Below are 15,779 nucleotides of genomic sequence, written 5' to 3'. Positions count from 1 at the left end.
TTTAATGTGGGTAGAGGGTAATCCATAAAACTAGTCTAAAAATATAATTAATATTTGACTTCATGGCCTGAATTTTTGGCATATTTATTTTTTAGTTTAATCTAAAACTGGAACATATTTATAATTCAGTTTGCAATATAATTTGACTGGCAGGAGTGAAGAACAGAGTAAACCAGAAAATTTCATGTTAGATAAATTGAAGTTACCTTTCCCCAAAATATAGGAATATAGGAGCTTCTTAGCCGTAGAGTCTGGATAGTTTATTTACGGCATTATAGATGTGAGGCTTCCTGAGCTGGAGCAAGAAGATGTGCCATCCAGCTGTACCTCTTCCATGGGGCTTTTATTCTTACCCATTTGAATCTGAAAACTGAACCCTTGACTTTCTGGGCTGAAGGGCAGGTGGGGAAAGACTCAGCTTTACACTGTGATGCAGAAGTGAGTATTCAGATCTGGGAAGACCACAGTGCCTGGCAGGCTGTGTGTCTGTCGTAAGGGTGCCTTGCGCTGCTGTTCAGCCCTGGACAAGACGCTGCCACAGCGCCTCGCGCCCTCCTTTCTCGGGAGGCTGGAAATGCAGGCTGCCTTTTGGTCAAGACATGATTCTGCCCACAGTTTGACAGCTTTGGTTTGCTTTCCTGTTCTCTATCTCTTGTGGTGCATGAATATGAAGCAGTGTGTGTAAACCTGGAAACCAATTTACAGGTCATTTTTATCCTGCCTCATTTAGCTAATTGAGAAAAGTATTTGAGGTTAAAGAATGCTGCTGGAGGTTGTACACCTAGTTAATAACAAGGCTGGGAGTATCGTCATGGTCTCCTGATTGCAAAAGTAGTGATTTAGCTTGGTCTCTTGGGACTTCCCTGGCATTTAAGACTTCCCGCTTCCACTGCAGGGGGTGCATGGATTTGATCCTGGTCAGGGAACTAAGATCCTGCATGTCATACTGCGTGGGCAAAAAAGGCAACCAAAAAACAAGGTGTAGAATGGTGCCTGTCTAAGAGAACTTTTTTTTAATAGAATAGTTACGTTAATATATGGGCTTCCCCGGTGGCTCAGTGGTAAAGAATCCGCCTGCAGTGCAGGAGATGCAGGAGACTCTGGTTTGATCCTTGGGTCAGGAAGATCCCCTGGAGGAGGGCATTGCAACCTACTCCAGTTTTCTTGCCTGGAGAATCCCATGGACAGAGGAGCCTGGCGGGCTACGGTCCATGGAGTTGCACAGAGTCAGACACGACTGAAGGATCTTAGCATGCACGCATGTAAATACATGCTCTTGTACCTGTCAGGCTGGTATCAGTGGGATGTGTATCTGAAGTTATTTTCCTGAGAGAGATGATGAGTCTGTAGTGAACTCTCCACCTTTTCTTTGCTAGTTTTCCTAATGGTCAGGCCATCTGAAAGACACTGGTAGGTTTCTTTGCCTTAGAACAAGCCTATATCAAGTATGTACACAGTGAAGTTTGCACAACTGATTTTATAAATAACATTCTACAGTGTGATGGCTGCTAGTTTAGGAAACTGCTGGTGATCACAGCTGGGCTTGAAACATGTCCATCTCTACAGTTTCATAGGAGTGTTCAGATTAATTAGTGAACAGCACAGAGGCTGAACATGAAACACAGAGGAAGGGGAGATTCACGAGTATTGATGCTTGGTGGCTGAGGTCTCACCCCAGCCCATCGTACGTAACTTAGAAAGCAGGCCCAGGTCAACGCTTGGTGCGTTGGCGACTGTTCGAATCTCATGTGGAATTCTTTGTATTTTCCGCCTGTTGATAGTGACCACAGAGACCAGGTTATTAACTCACCTGTTCATTGATAACCATTTCTCAGTGTCCCACTTCCCATGTTCATTAGCCTGTGTGTAGTGTTTTGAATATAGATGTTTTTGGTTTTTATCTATATTGAACAAAGGACACATTATGAATACCTTACAATAAAGCATTCATTCAGTATGCCCTCAAGTTCCCCAAGGGAAGCTCTGGTAATTACAATGCAGTTTATAAAGAAATTAACCATGAATATCTTCTTTTAAACCGCAAACACTTTTTATCCCCTCCCCTGAGCAGTGGGTTATAAACTTCATACTTCTTTTATTCTTCCTTTTTAACCCGTAGCTTCTCTGTAACAGATTGACTAATAATTAGGGTAAATAAAACACCTCAGTCACTTCTGTGGTAACTGTGCTAATGAGATTCATATATAAGCCATGAGCCAGTGGCAGCTGGTAAGCTTGTCATCTCTAGTTTGTGATTTCTTTGGACTGAGGTCTTCTGGCAAAGGAAGTCTGGGCATTAAGAGAACCACTCTGGGATGCTATTGTGGTGAATTGGGCTTAGAGATCTGGTTTTTTTGTTTGTTTGTTTTTTAAGGTTAACTGATTCGTTTCCTAAAAGATATCCCACTGCAGTTTGAATTTCCCCTTAATTTGGTCTGAGCATTGAAATATTAGTAAATTGGAATTTTGTGTGCTTTTTTTCCTTTTTTAATGAAACCGTAAATTAGGTATAAAATGACTTAGAAGTGTGAGGGTAAGGAGTTAGGGTCCTGGTTCATTTGATAAACACTAAGATAATTGGGGGCTTCCCTGGTGGCTCAGACAGTAAAGAATTTGCCTGCCACGCAGGAGACCCAGGTCTGATCCCTGGGTCAGGAAGATCCCCTGGAGAAGGAAATGGCTACCCACTCCTCTGTTCTTGCCTGGAGAATTCCATGGACAGAGGAGCCTGGCAGGCTACAGTCCACGGGGTTGCAAAGAATCGGACACAAGTGAGCAACTGACACTTGCCCTTTTTCAGATAATTGGTCATGGGCCATCCATGATAACAGTCGTTGACCACTGACAGAGATTGGTCTTATTTTACATTTTTTTCCCTTTTAAGTGGCAAGCCAGGGAGATGTTTGAGCATTTGCACAATGTAAAGAAAAATGCATTCATTTAGGTTAAACCCTTTTTCATTTCTTCTCTTTCTGAAGGTGCACTTACAGAGTGCTATGATGAACTGGGGAATAGATACCAGCTTCCAGTCTATTGCTTGGCACCACCAATCAACATGATAGAGGAAAAGAGCGACATAGAGACTCTGGATATTCCTGAGCCACCGCCCAATTCTGGGTATGAATCTCAGCTCCGTTTGCGCCTCTCCACTGGCAAAGACCTCAAACTTGTGGTCCGCAGCACAGACACAGTGTACCACATGAAGAGACGACTGCATGCTGCGGAAGGAGTGGAACCAGCTAGTCAGCGGTGGTTCTTTTCTGGCAGACCTCTCACTGACAAAATGAGATTGGAAGAGCTGAAGATCCCAAAGGACTATGTCGTACAGGTTATAATGAGCCAACCTCTGCAGAACCCAACACCAGTTGAGAACTGACCTAGTCCTGTTGGCCGTCCCCAGATCCTTCATGCCCCTTTTTATTGTTCTCATTTCCTACTCTATGGCGTGAAATCTGTTTTCACTGCTCTGAATTCCATATGAATGGATTTAGTTCTGAGGAATTATCAGTGAAAAATTCCATCTGTGATGGAGACCAACAAAAGTAATTAATAAAACACAAAGAGCCAGCCTTTGAGACTCATGTAATTACAATTTTTAATTCAAGAGGCAGTTAAGAAATAGATAACCTTTTATTTTAAAACACCCAACAACTATGTAATGGCTGTATTTAAATGATTTGGACTGTAAATAGAAGATTGCACCCATGAAGAACAGCACCAAGCACCTATGAATACAGAGTTCTCAAATATAATTTCCAGAAATCATCAATAACAGTTATAAAACTTGAGCTTTTTGAAATGGAAACTAACAGAGCAGTACTTGAGGTTCGATAACTTTTCTGGTCTTAGTTCTTTGCTCAAGTCATATTTAGCCATAAAGGCGTAGAGACTGGCAAGTTGTGCTTCAGTATTGCTACTCCCATTCTCATGGGTTGAGCTCCTTATTTACGTTCACACTAAATTTTGGTGCCTTTCTAGCGCGTTGGTGGCAGGCATCTTTCTGGAACACTAGGCAATAATTTCGTCAGTGCATTCAGATCTCTGATTTTCAACTGATACTTAGTTGAAAAGTCCATTGTCCTCTTGCTGCATAAGTATTCTGAAATGTCTATATAAGAAGCTGTTTTCATATCCAAGCTTAGAAGGTCACTACTATATAATACCTTCATTGATCTGCCTACTCTGCTTAGAACTTTCAGAGCTAGCTGTGCCCCAAATGCATGCATACTAGGTCAGGGAATGCACAGAATCAATAAAGTAATTATCTTGTCTCCCCCGGTTTGCAGGAAGGGTGTAAGGAAAACCCATTCTGTCTGTGCCTAGGAGAATTGTGCCTGTCTTCAATCTTTCAGAAAAAAATTTCAAGTCATAATTTACTAGTGAAAAATTTCCTGGCATCACTTAAACATTGGCAGTGAGACCTAATGATGATACGTTGCTTTATACTTCAGTGCTTACCATAATAGCTCACTGTTACCTGTAGTTGTGGTGGATGAGAATTTTCCTCTCTCATCTTTCATAGCAAAGAGGCAAATTAAGAAGCATCGGCAGATTATAAAACTGAAAAATTCCATGGCATAACCTGATTCTTCTGTATAAATTCCATGGCTTCTCAATGGAATAAAGCTGCCAAGGACTGTATTTAATGAGGAGCCTTTTCAAAGTTGGTTCCATAGGTGAGAAGGGGGCTAGCACATACGATGTCCCTGAACCTCTAGGAACCCATGAGATGGAGAAGCAGAGGCAAGCAGGCACTTAACTCGGTTCTCAAATGGGAGATGATCAGACCTCCACACTCATTTTGGATGTGAAGCACCATTATTAATTCAGTGGCAGACTGAAACTGCTATTTAGTTTAAATGTTATGTTTAAAATGTTATTAAATTTCCTATAGCCTGATTAGATACAATATCTATAATTGTAATGTAGCGTGTTTCTGAGAGCTTTAACTGTTTCTCTTTTTTATGCAATCATTTTAAAGATTGTGGCTACATTTAATTTAGCTTTGCTGATAATTGAATCTAAATTCAAGAGGGGACAGCAACATTAATTCCAAAGGAATATTTTTATATGTGGAGGTGGAGGTACATGAGGGTGTTTTAGAATAATGCCCCGTCATCAAAATGTTTCTTAATTTGTTTGCCACATTAAACAGCAGCATCTCTCAAAGTTTGTCAACTGGAGGGAAAAAAATGTTCAAATCTATTTTTCTTAAGTAAATTCGGTGATATAATTATCTATGATTGATAAAAGTTTTTTTGTTTGTTGAGGATTTGAGCTCTGTTAAGAGTTTATTTTATTTTAAAGGAACATATACCTTGAATAACAATTTTCTGGGCATGTTTAACTAACCTAGGTGAGAAAACCATGGTGCTGTTTAATTGTAAATAGATTGATATAAGATTGGACCAATACTTGATGTGTACAATTTTAGTATGTAGGGTTTTTGTGCTTTTTAAAAAAAAAGTTCAATTTTTCTCTTTGTCTTTGCCTTTATTCTGGGTGTTTAACTATTATTACTGTCCACAGTAAGGGTAATCTGCTTCTTACTGATAAAACTTCTAAAAAGGTTTTTCCCCTTTTAAAACCCTTCCAGGTCAGTAAATAACAAGTTCATCATCACCAAACCTAGACTCTGCTGTATCAAACCATACATGGGCATTTATAGATACACTTTATTTGCTGCCTTGAAACCTTGGGCTCAGTAGGTTGTTGTTTTTTTAAGAATCATGCTGTAAACCAAAACCCATCATTCAGTTTTTCAGAAGGATTATCCATTTTGGATCCAAGTGGCAGGTTTTGATTGTTGAATTTTTATTTAAAATAAGCAGTACGTTCACATGGGAAAAAAATCCGAACATAAAAAAGTCTCTCTTCGACTCCTGCGCTTCATCTCGCATTTCTTCTCTCCAGAGGTAACAGCTGTTCACAGTTTTCTGGATATCTTTAGAGATATTCTAGCACAGTGGTTCTGACACTTCAGCATACATCAGAATTACCTGTAAGGCTTATTAAAAACACAGATTTAAAAAACATACAGATTGCTGGACTCCCAGAGGCTCCGAGTTAGTAGGTCTGAGTCGGGGGCAGGTACAAAATTTGCATTTCTGAGAGTTCCCAGGTGATGCTGCTACTGCTGCTCCCAATGTGAGAAGCACTGCTCTGACATGTGTGAGTATATTCACCCATCCTGCCTTGTCTTTTTCATAAATAACATACGCTATTCTAGACATTTGATTCTGGTGAATCTTAGAGATTGTTCCCTATAACTTGAGCTAGATCTGCTTCATTCCTTTATAGCTGAGTGGCATTCCATTGTTTGGAGTACCACAGGTCTTTCTAGACTTTGGTACTGTAAACGGTGCTCCTGTGAAATGTCCTTTTCTGTAGTTACATCCTTGTGTCTGTGTACAACCATGGAATACACTGCTGAAGAGGGGGTATTGCAGATCGTTGTATACATACAGAGAGCAGATGCTGAATGGCCCTCCAGATGGATTTTTACCAGTTTAGTGCTGTAGACTATGTCTGCTCTTATTTTCCTATAACCTGACCAACTTTTTGCTCTTTGACAGCCTAAGTGGAAACCTGTGTCATGTGTTTTTTCTTTGAATGAAACTTAGCATTGTACTGTATATTTTAAGGCTATTTGTTATTTTTTTTCCTCCTATGAATTATGTTTCCCATTTTCCTAATCCATTTTGGTCTTTATCCTCTTAATTTGTAAATATTTTTTCTATATTAAGGATATAATGCCCTTAATATAGGATTTGTTGTTTTCTATCACCTATTATCATTTGTTTTTGTGTAATTTACCATGTAAAAATTTTGTTTTGCATGGTCAGATCTATCAGTCTTGTATTTTATGGCTTCTTGGTTTTCTTCCTAAGGTCTTACCCACTCTGAGATTATAGAAGAATTTTCAGGATATGGATAATGGCCCCTCTCAGCAGGTGTTTGCCAAGTTGATTTGGTCTTTTCTAGTCCTTGGCATGGAGAAGGCGATGGCACCCCAGTCCAGTACTCTTGCCTGGAAAATCCCATGGATGGAGGAGCCTGGTGGGCTGCAGTCCATGGGGTAGCTAAGAGTCAGACATGACTGAGCGACTTCACTTTGACTTTTCACTTTCATGCATTGGAGAGGGAAATGGCAACCCACTCCAGTGCTCTTGGCTGGAGAATCCCAGGAACGGGTGGGCTGCCGTCTCTGGGGTTGCACAGAGTCGGACACGACTGAAGCAACTTAGCAGCAGCAGCATACCCTATTATTTGGCTGTCCCTCATTCTTCCTGCTCCCCATTCTAAAACAATAAAAGGTATGATATCTTCATTGATTTAGAGACCATGCCTGGGGGAAAAAAAAGACATATACCATTGTTGAGTTGCCCTTTATATATTCCAAGAGTGCTCCCCTGGGAAAATGGGAAAGAGAAGACTTCTCTTCCTCAGACCCCGCAGTTTCTCCTTCCAGAACCGCACCCAGGTTGTAAGGCTGTCTGGTAGCAAAAGCTACTGAGGCTGCGTGAAGAGGCAGAAACCCATCCAAGGTAAGCCTGGTGGTGTGGCGAGGCCCTTTGAAATGACGGTTAGTCTCTTGCTGTCATTTCCCAGCCAGATACTGCTAGTCTCTCAGCACAATACTCTTACAGGTGTAGTAGTACCCAAACCTATTTCCAGAGGCTCTTCTCCTTGGAGAATTAACTGTTCACCAAATCAGAGGAGAAGAGCATTGTTCTAAGTGAAATGCTCTCCATCTTCCTGGTCTTCACAATGGTTCTTGAGATCAATCCCATTATCCCCGTGTATAAACCAGAAATCAAGAGATGTGTGTTTCGGGGGACTTCTTGGTGTTTTGCTAGTTCCATTTCGTTTTCATAGTACCATTTTGGGGAAGAGAGAAGGTTTGGTTTCCAAACATGACTCATCAGTATGTTATTAACATCTCATGACTATTAGAGTAAATATAAAGGATGTTCATAGTGTAACTAACATGATTTCAGTTATTACAACTTTGACTTAATGAATGACAGTCTTTGATAAGCAGTACTCTTGTCTGTTGCATGTTGACAAAGTAATGTTGATGATTATTAAGTACTCTGAATGCTGTGGTCGGTTATATTACGTGGTGTATCCTTAAGAAATCCTTGGTTTATAGGAAATGGGCTGCATTCCTCCAGTCACCAAACTTGTCCCTCAAATCTATGGACGAAGGAGATGTGGTAATTACCATTATGCAGAAGGGGTTTCTGAGCCAGTGAAATGTCAGCTTAAAACTTAAACAGGATCTGCTAGGACTGAGGTGAGTTAGATCAGTTGTTCTAAGCATAGGCATCTAACTGACCTCGAGTCTGAACTCCGGTCCTACCACTGTGAGTCATTAAGAACCTTAGGTAGGTAAGAGTTCACAGGGTTAGGAGGATAAAAAAGCCATGTGTCTAAAGCCCCATGCCTTACCCATAGCAAGCACTTACTGAATGGTAGTTAATATTTAATACCACAGTACAGTCCAGTAGGGAGGATTCACAAGTCCCATGCTAAAAGCACTTAAAAATTATTCAAGGCATTACTTACACAAAAAATTAAAATTATACAAGGACATGTAATAATTATCATACCCTAGTAGATTTGGTATAATTGCTTAAGCACCTAACTCATCAAAGAGCAATTCAAGTTCTAGGAAGAACACAGTCCCCATATCCTTAAAAGTCAATATTCCTTACGTGTGGAGGCGCATTTCCATTCTGAAGTTTGTTTTTAGCCTTAAGGATTGGGAGAATAGAATTCTGAAAGTATTGGACTACTTGTGGCAAATCTTAGGAAAGCATCGTCTTCCAACTGCTTAGCTCCAGGAAGAGCTGGTAATTGATACACAGGGACCTGGTAGACAGGATTGGTCTGAAAAGCAACAGCAGAACTGGGACATGTCAAAAAAGAGAAGTGATTACATGACTATGAGTCATGTGAGGCCTCAAGGTTAATAAGGTTAAGAATCTGTGGGTTGAAGAACACTCAACCCTCATGTGTAAAAATCAGAGATACTCACTTTGATGTTCTAAGTTTATTTTTAAGACCTGTTAACAATTGTAATTACTTATACTTTCAAATGGTTGTATTCCAAGAAGACTCTCTCTCTGGCTCTCATTCACTTGTGACAGTTTCTTTTTGAGTACAGCTTTCTCTTTCTTCTTCTCTTTCTCTGCTTTTTGACTCTCCTGATACTTGTCCATGGAGAAGATAGTAAACAGCTTAAATTCCTTGTAATTAAGAAGCTTGTGTTGGGGAGGAAAAAAGGAAAGTTATTTCAGAAGGGATTTGATACTTTGTTTCAGATGGGAGCAGGATTGTAGTCACTTCTCATTTAAAACCTTGGAAACTTGATTAAAGAGGCCCAGTAATGAGGACTGATCCCTGTCTGCTTGTGGTCTAGAGCCAGAGACAGCCTACTGTGGGCTCAGAGGGCACCAGGGCCACTTTCTTACTTCTGCTGCCTCAAGTCCACACATGTTCAGGCTGCCATCTGAGCTGCTTCACAGTGCGGTCCATCTGTTTAAAGCTTAGACTTTAGCTCTCACTTGCTAGTCAGCATGGACTTGGACTAGGCTGTTCACCGAATGGACTTGAAATAGGTATGCACTGTTTTCTCTTGGGATTAACTCATGTGTTCCCATCTAAGAATTTCTTTGTTTCTACTTATTAAAATCTATAACCCTTCCTCTTAAGACCAATTCCTGCCATATTAAAATAGTTCCTTCTTTCAACTAAACTTCCAACAGAATTTCCTTCTCTAAACTTCTGTAATTTTATATCCACATTATATGATGTAGCAGTTACAACCCTGTCTTCCACAGGCCTGTCCATCTCAGGTTTTCTGTGATCCCTGTACCGTGACTGGGATTACAGCAGGTGATCACAGCACAGAGTGCTCCAGCAGGTTTCTCCTTCCCTCCTCCTTCCCTGTCCCACTGTAGGCAGAGGACACAGCCCTCTAGCTCTGGACAGAGGGGCTGCCAGGCCACAGCCTCCCAGGTGGCTCAGGGGTAAGGAGTCTACCTGCCAATGCAGGAGATCCAGGTTCGCTCCCTGGGTCAGGAAGATCCTTCTCTAGAGGAGGGAATGGTGACCGCTCCCTGGAAAATCCTAGGGATGGAGGAGCCTGGTGAGCTACAGTCCAGGGGGTCACAAAGAGTTGGACACGACTGAGCACGCACACTGCCAGGCCACATGCTAGGGACCTGCACTTACGCGGTCACCTGTGATGTCGAAGTTATAGTAGAGGTCTCTGAGTTGCTGCTTTTTAATATTAAAGAGAAAGTTGTACATGTGCAAGTGGTCTGGGCCAATTTTCAGCTCCCCATCCAGGTCAAGCAACTCAAAAACAGGCCGGGAATGGCGGAAGATAAATTGCTCTTCCAAATGGTTCTGTTTTGAGAGAAAAACATAAGGAAAGGAATAGTATTGTCGGTGCTACTTTCTAAACTTGTTACATCAAGACTCATCTATTCACTAGTCCACTCCCTAGAGAGCTAAAAGCAAAGGGCAGAATCATAGCAGCTCAGGGCCGGAAGGGTGCTGTGGTCAGTGTATCAGATCCTGCTTCAGCATCTGCCCTCAAGGGGAACTGATGCTATCTGTAGTGATTAGTTCTGCTAGATGGAACTCTCATTAGTAGAATGCATTTCCTTGTGTTCAGTGAAAATCTACGTAAGAAAATGTCAGCGCTGGCGATAAAATGATGAAGACATGAGGTGCCTTTCCTTAAGGAAAGGGAAAGAGGTGAATACACTCTAGGAGTGTGTGCAAGGTGAGATGGGTACCCAAAGACAAGCAGGTCTTGTCTTGCTCATTCATCCCCTTCAGAATATTCTCTGAGGAAAGGGATCACTGAGGAAGAGAGGCAACTGGGATTACTGGTGATTATTTAAGACCCACCAGCTAGAAGGGGCAAGCAAGGAAGGGCATGCCAAGGAGAGATGTGACAGGATGAGATTTGTTCTGTATAAAGGCAAAGTGGGAGGGAAGCTGGGTAACCCTTCGAAACTCCTAGGTTATAGATGGACCATTTAGGAACCAAAAGTAGTACTCTCCCTGTTTCTTCTTCCTGTTTCCAGTGAAAAGAAGAAAACTTGTGCCGCACTCTTAATTTGGCGCCGCCGTTAGCGACATGGTGGCAGCCGCTGAGCTCTGCCCCCTCGGCCCCAGAGCCTGGCTGGCTACTTGCCTCTTGTGCCAGCAGTATGCACACCAGCATGTAGAACTGGTCAAAACCAATCTCGCCCACCGCGTTCCAGTCCAGCATGTTGAACACAACTGTGATCTGGTTCCTTGTCAAGTCAGTCACATGATGAAGGAAGTGGTAAAACAGCACATCTGTCAGCAGGGAGATGAGACAGGTTATTCTGAAACAGTTCTAGAATGTTCGACATCTGGGGGCCACCAAAATGGTGGTCCTGTTGGAAGCTTGTTGACGCGGCAATAGAAACGATAATACTTTGTTTCTGGCTTTGCCACTACACATTCCACTGCGCCTGGACTTGTGAAGAAGGGGAGTGGACAGGGCTTGGTTCCTGAGTGCAGCTCATGTGCTCGATGGAACAGACCGATGTGCATACATAACCAATAAAAGGCTCAAAGTGCTCCTAGTACATAGAAGAGCTTAGTTCTCACTGGGGACCTAGGACATGCTCTTGGAAAAGCTGACATTTCACCTGGGTCATTCACTTGAGAGAATTAAAAAGAGAAATTTAAAAATCATTCCTCTTCTATAAAAGTATCACTGTGCCTCATGCTTACGTAACGTAAATACTTTTGACTGGGGAAAGGAGCTAGCATCAGGCACCTTAGGTGCTGGGCACTCTAAGTGCTGCATGTCTCGGAACCCAGGCAGCTACAGAGCCTTTTACAATAAGCTTTGGGTGATAACTAGGCTTGGGGCTTCTCGAGCTGTAATGGGCATACCAGTCACTTGGGGATCTTGTAAACACAGCGGTTGTGATTAGAAACTGGCTTGGGACTACTGAGTCTGCATCTTAACAAGCTCCCAAGTGATGTGGCCTCTGCTGCTCTGTGGACCACACTTGGAGTGGCAGAGCTGGAGTTCATATGTGGTCCATCTGACTCCACAGCCTTGCTCTTTCTACAGTGAAGCTGTATCTTTTGCACATTAGTTAATGCATCTGCAGTCATATGCAATCGGAGGGGAAAAAAAAAAACACACTGTAATTTAAAGGACAGGGAAGGTTTTTGCCTGAAATTCCACTCACTCATCATCTGTCTTGGGGGATGTTAGATGGAAGAAACAAACATGGTGATGTGTTCACACAGTGGTATATGGCTGTACAGGTTGTATGTACAGATCACCCGTAAGATTTCAGAGATTCTCAAGTGTAACTTTGTCTACATGTGATTTCTTCTTGCCCACTGATTACAGAGGGCTTTAAACCCACATCTCTTGCAGCTCCTGCATTGGCAGGTGGGTTTCTTACCACTGGCACCACCTGGGAAGCCCTACCTTATTTATACCCAGTCCTAAAAGAGAAAAAAATCAAAAGACAAATGAACAAACGAAAAAGCCCTGAAGTGTTAAAGCCCTAAAGAACCCACATGCCAATGCAGGAGACGCAAGAGACCCATGTTCGGTCGGAAGATCTCCTAGAGGAGGGCATGGCAACCCACTCCAGTATGGTTGCATGAAAAATTTCATGGACAGAGGAGCCCGGTGGCCTACAGTCCATGGGATCGCAAAGAGTCAGACACGACTGAGCAACTGAGCACGCACACATACACATTAATTACATTAGTTGTCTTGTGTCTCCTGCACGAGACATGGCTCCACTACATCTGTAAAGCATGTCTGGGTGGTTTGGAGTCCTGGCTGAAGTGGGCTAAGGGTACAATGAATCAGTTAACACAGTGTCATGATCTGAGGGTTTCCCACGTCCCACCAGGTGTGAGCACTTGGGAACACACCATGTGCAGACATGCTGATGCCTGTGTCCTTGCCTCGTGAGGATTGCTTTACAGTAAGGCTCAGTAGCTAATCAACAGATACTATTATTCAGTCGGCCGACTCCAGGCCAAGCATCTAGGGTTCGATGTCACCACATCCCTGGCAGGCAAAGCTCAAGCCTGTGCCTTCCTCCAGGTCACCATCCGGTCCCTTGGTGACCAGAAGACCCGAGTATGACTTCATCTCTCAGGTGTTGCATCAGCGGGGAGCGACTTAGTTACCAGGGAGATCAGACTGCTCAGCCAACGCTGGTGAGACTATGGGCTTTAGAGTTAGAAACCCTTGGGTTTTGGGGCCAGCTTTTCTGTTTACATCAAGGTGCCCTACAGTTGTCTTATCTAGGACTGGGTTATTGGGAAGATTTGGTGACATGCTGTGTATAAATCTGAGGCATGAAAGTATGAATAAATGAAGGTATCTTTATTATTTTATAAGGATTGAATGAACTCTTGAAAAAAATTTTATGGAAGAAACTCCTTGTTGATAAATGATACTTCTCTCCCTCAGGTTACAATGAGTGAATAGGATACCTTATTTATGCTAAGTCTCTTCAGTCCTGTCTGACTCTCAGTGACCCCATGGACTGTAGCCCACCAGGCTCCTCTGTCCATGGGATTCTCTAGGCAAGAATACTGGAGTAGTTAGTCATTCCCTTCTCCAGGGTATCTTCCCGATCCAGGGATCAAACCCACATCTCTTGCAGCTCCTGCAGTGGCAGGTGAGCTCTTCACCACTAGCGCCACCTGGGAAGCCCTATCCAGGTCTAAAGAGAGAGAAATTGCCAAACAAACAGAAAGCCCTAAAGTGTTGTGCACTCAGCAGCAGGGTTGAGCTCATCAACACTTTTCAATCACAAGTACCAAGAATTAGAAGGGAGCTTGCCGATCATCTGACTCAATTCTCCCAGTCTATGGACAAGTTTTGCTAAGGGACTCTTGAGGGTTAAGGCCTGAGAGGGGTCGGCCGCAAGGAATAGCTGTAACAGTAACAAACACATTAAACCCTTAGAGCCTGCCGAGCACTGTGCTAAGCACTTTCCGTATGTTATCTAATCTCATCACCTTTTTTTTTGGCTGCACCATGCAGCATGAAGCATCTGAGCTCCCAAACAGGACTGAACCCACGCCCTGTGAAGTGGAAGTGCAGAGACTTAACCACTGCACTGCCAGGGAAGTCCCTCGTTATCTTTCTTTTCCAACCATGAGGTGGACTCCATTATTAGAAGCCTCACTTATGGATGAAGAAAATTAGACTTAGAGGATGATGACATTGTGCAAGTCACCAAGGAATAACGCGTGGAACCAAGATCTAATCCCAAAGCTTGTTGTTTTATCTGCTTCACTGAACTGCCATCAAGTCTCAGCTGGCGGGGTCTCTCTGTGCTTCGTTTCGAAGATGTAATACCTATGTTAATGAACTAGTTTCTGGCTCTGTAAGTTCTCCTGCACATTCATTAAAAACCAAGTCATGACCAGAAGAAGCACTTACGGAAGTACTGACCATTCAAGGTTTTCTTGTGGTGCACGTCAAGAAGGTGAAAATACTCCACCAAGGCCTTCACATTCCTCACGGATAATAAGCAGTACAGTTTGTCCAGGTAAAGGTACCACAGAAACGATCCCTGCTTCAGTTTCATTATGGAGCCCTTTAAGCCGAAGACTCTGGCAACCTGAAGTAGAACAGAGAATTCTGCCTCAGAACTAGAATGTTGGGTGGAGAAAAGCTCAGGTAGTAAAGATCTTCCTAGGTCAGACATCACAGGAAGCAGTCAATAAAAATTTAAAATTGCGGCAATTCCCCTGGCTGACCAGTGGTGAGGACTCGGCGCTTTCACTTTGGAGGCCCGGGTTCAATCCCTGGTCGGGGAACTATGATCCCACAAGCCAAGCAGGGTAGCCAAAAATAAAAAATGAGAATTTTCCAAAGTCAGTGAAAGACACCCATCCACAGACTGTGCTCATTATCGTTATCAAAGTGAACAGCTACGTAACTACACGCCAGGCACTGTTCTAAGTGTGTTAATATACTAACTCATTTAGTCTGCAGACTAGTCATAGAATCCTAAGAGGCAGAGATTATTATACCTATTTTACAGATTAAGAAACAGGCTCAAGGCACAAACTGCTGTGTATAAAATAAGCTACAAGGATATATTATACAAGGAGGATATATTATATGTTACATGTCTATATACATACATAATATACATATATATATATTTGGCTTTGCCTCACAGCTTGCAGGATCTCAGTTCTCTAACCAGGGATTGAACTTGCGCCCTTAGTAGTGAAAGCATAGACTCCTATCCACAGAACCACCAGGGAATTCCCTAGCCAATATTTTATAATGACTGTAAATAGAATCTAACCTTTAAAAATTGTGGACCACTATGTTGTATACCTGTAAGTTATATAATACTGTACATCAAATACATCAATTAAAACTTAAAAAAAGAAACCAGCTCAGAAAAGTTAAGTAATTTTCCTAATGTTAATAGGCTAGTTAATGGTGAAGTCAGCATGTGAACCCAGATAGCCTGCCAATAATCACTGCTTTTTAGCCATGCAATATTGCTTCTCAAAACCTTGAAGTCCTAAGTAGCTGAAATAAGAAGAAATACATATCTGTACACATCAGAGTGCAACTATATTCTACCAAAGACAAAGATTTTAAAGGCAATCAGAGAAGAAAGATTACTTTCAAAGGACTGATGATTAACAATCCACTTCTTCACAACATGGAAACCAAAACATAACAGAATTATGTTTCAATG

At 42.3% G+C, this 15,779-nt stretch overlaps 2 protein-coding genes across 5 annotated transcripts in view; one reads left to right on the top strand and one right to left on the bottom strand.

The window, feature by feature from the left end:
• UBTD2 (ubiquitin domain containing 2) overlaps positions 1–5,476 on the top strand; it is a 67,747-nt gene extending 62,271 nt beyond the window's left edge. The window contains exon 3 of one of the 2 annotated variants that reach the window (XM_059878781.1): positions 2,979–5,476. In XM_059878781.1, coding sequence (XP_059734764.1) covers positions 2,979–3,376 — 398 coding nt within the window. In that variant the 3' untranslated portion in view covers positions 3,377–5,476. The remainder of the gene's footprint in view (positions 1–2,978) is intronic. The other variant, NM_001015679.1, reaches the window with a different exon arrangement.
• Positions 5,477–9,043: 3,567 nt separating this feature from the next.
• On the bottom strand, positions 9,044–14,701 carry EFCAB9 (EF-hand calcium binding domain 9). 3 transcript variants are annotated; one of them, XM_059878846.1, is made up of 4 exons: positions 14,495–14,701; positions 11,219–11,367; positions 10,243–10,419; positions 9,044–9,269 (listed from the first exon to the last, which is right to left on the bottom strand). In XM_059878846.1, exons 1-4 carry the CDS (start codon positions 14,640–14,642, stop codon positions 9,075–9,077), a joined length of 669 nt encoding a protein of 222 aa, XP_059734829.1. In that variant the 5' UTR covers positions 14,643–14,701; the 3' UTR covers positions 9,044–9,074. The 3 variants fall into 3 exon arrangements, with proteins under 3 accessions (XP_059734829.1, XP_010814999.3, XP_059734830.1); XM_010816697.4 differs by having other exon boundaries at positions 14,507–14,700; XM_059878847.1 differs by lacking the exon at positions 14,495–14,701 and adding an exon at positions 12,967–13,137.
• Between the last annotated feature and the right edge of the window lie 1,078 nt (positions 14,702–15,779).

This window comes from Bos taurus, chromosome 20, assembly GCF_002263795.3.
Source record: "Bos taurus isolate L1 Dominette 01449 registration number 42190680 breed Hereford chromosome 20, ARS-UCD2.0, whole genome shotgun sequence".
Lineage (NCBI taxonomy): Eukaryota > Metazoa > Chordata > Mammalia > Artiodactyla > Bovidae > Bos > Bos taurus.
Note: the sequence above shows the minus strand (reverse complement) of the source record. Positions and strands in the feature narration are given on the sequence as shown.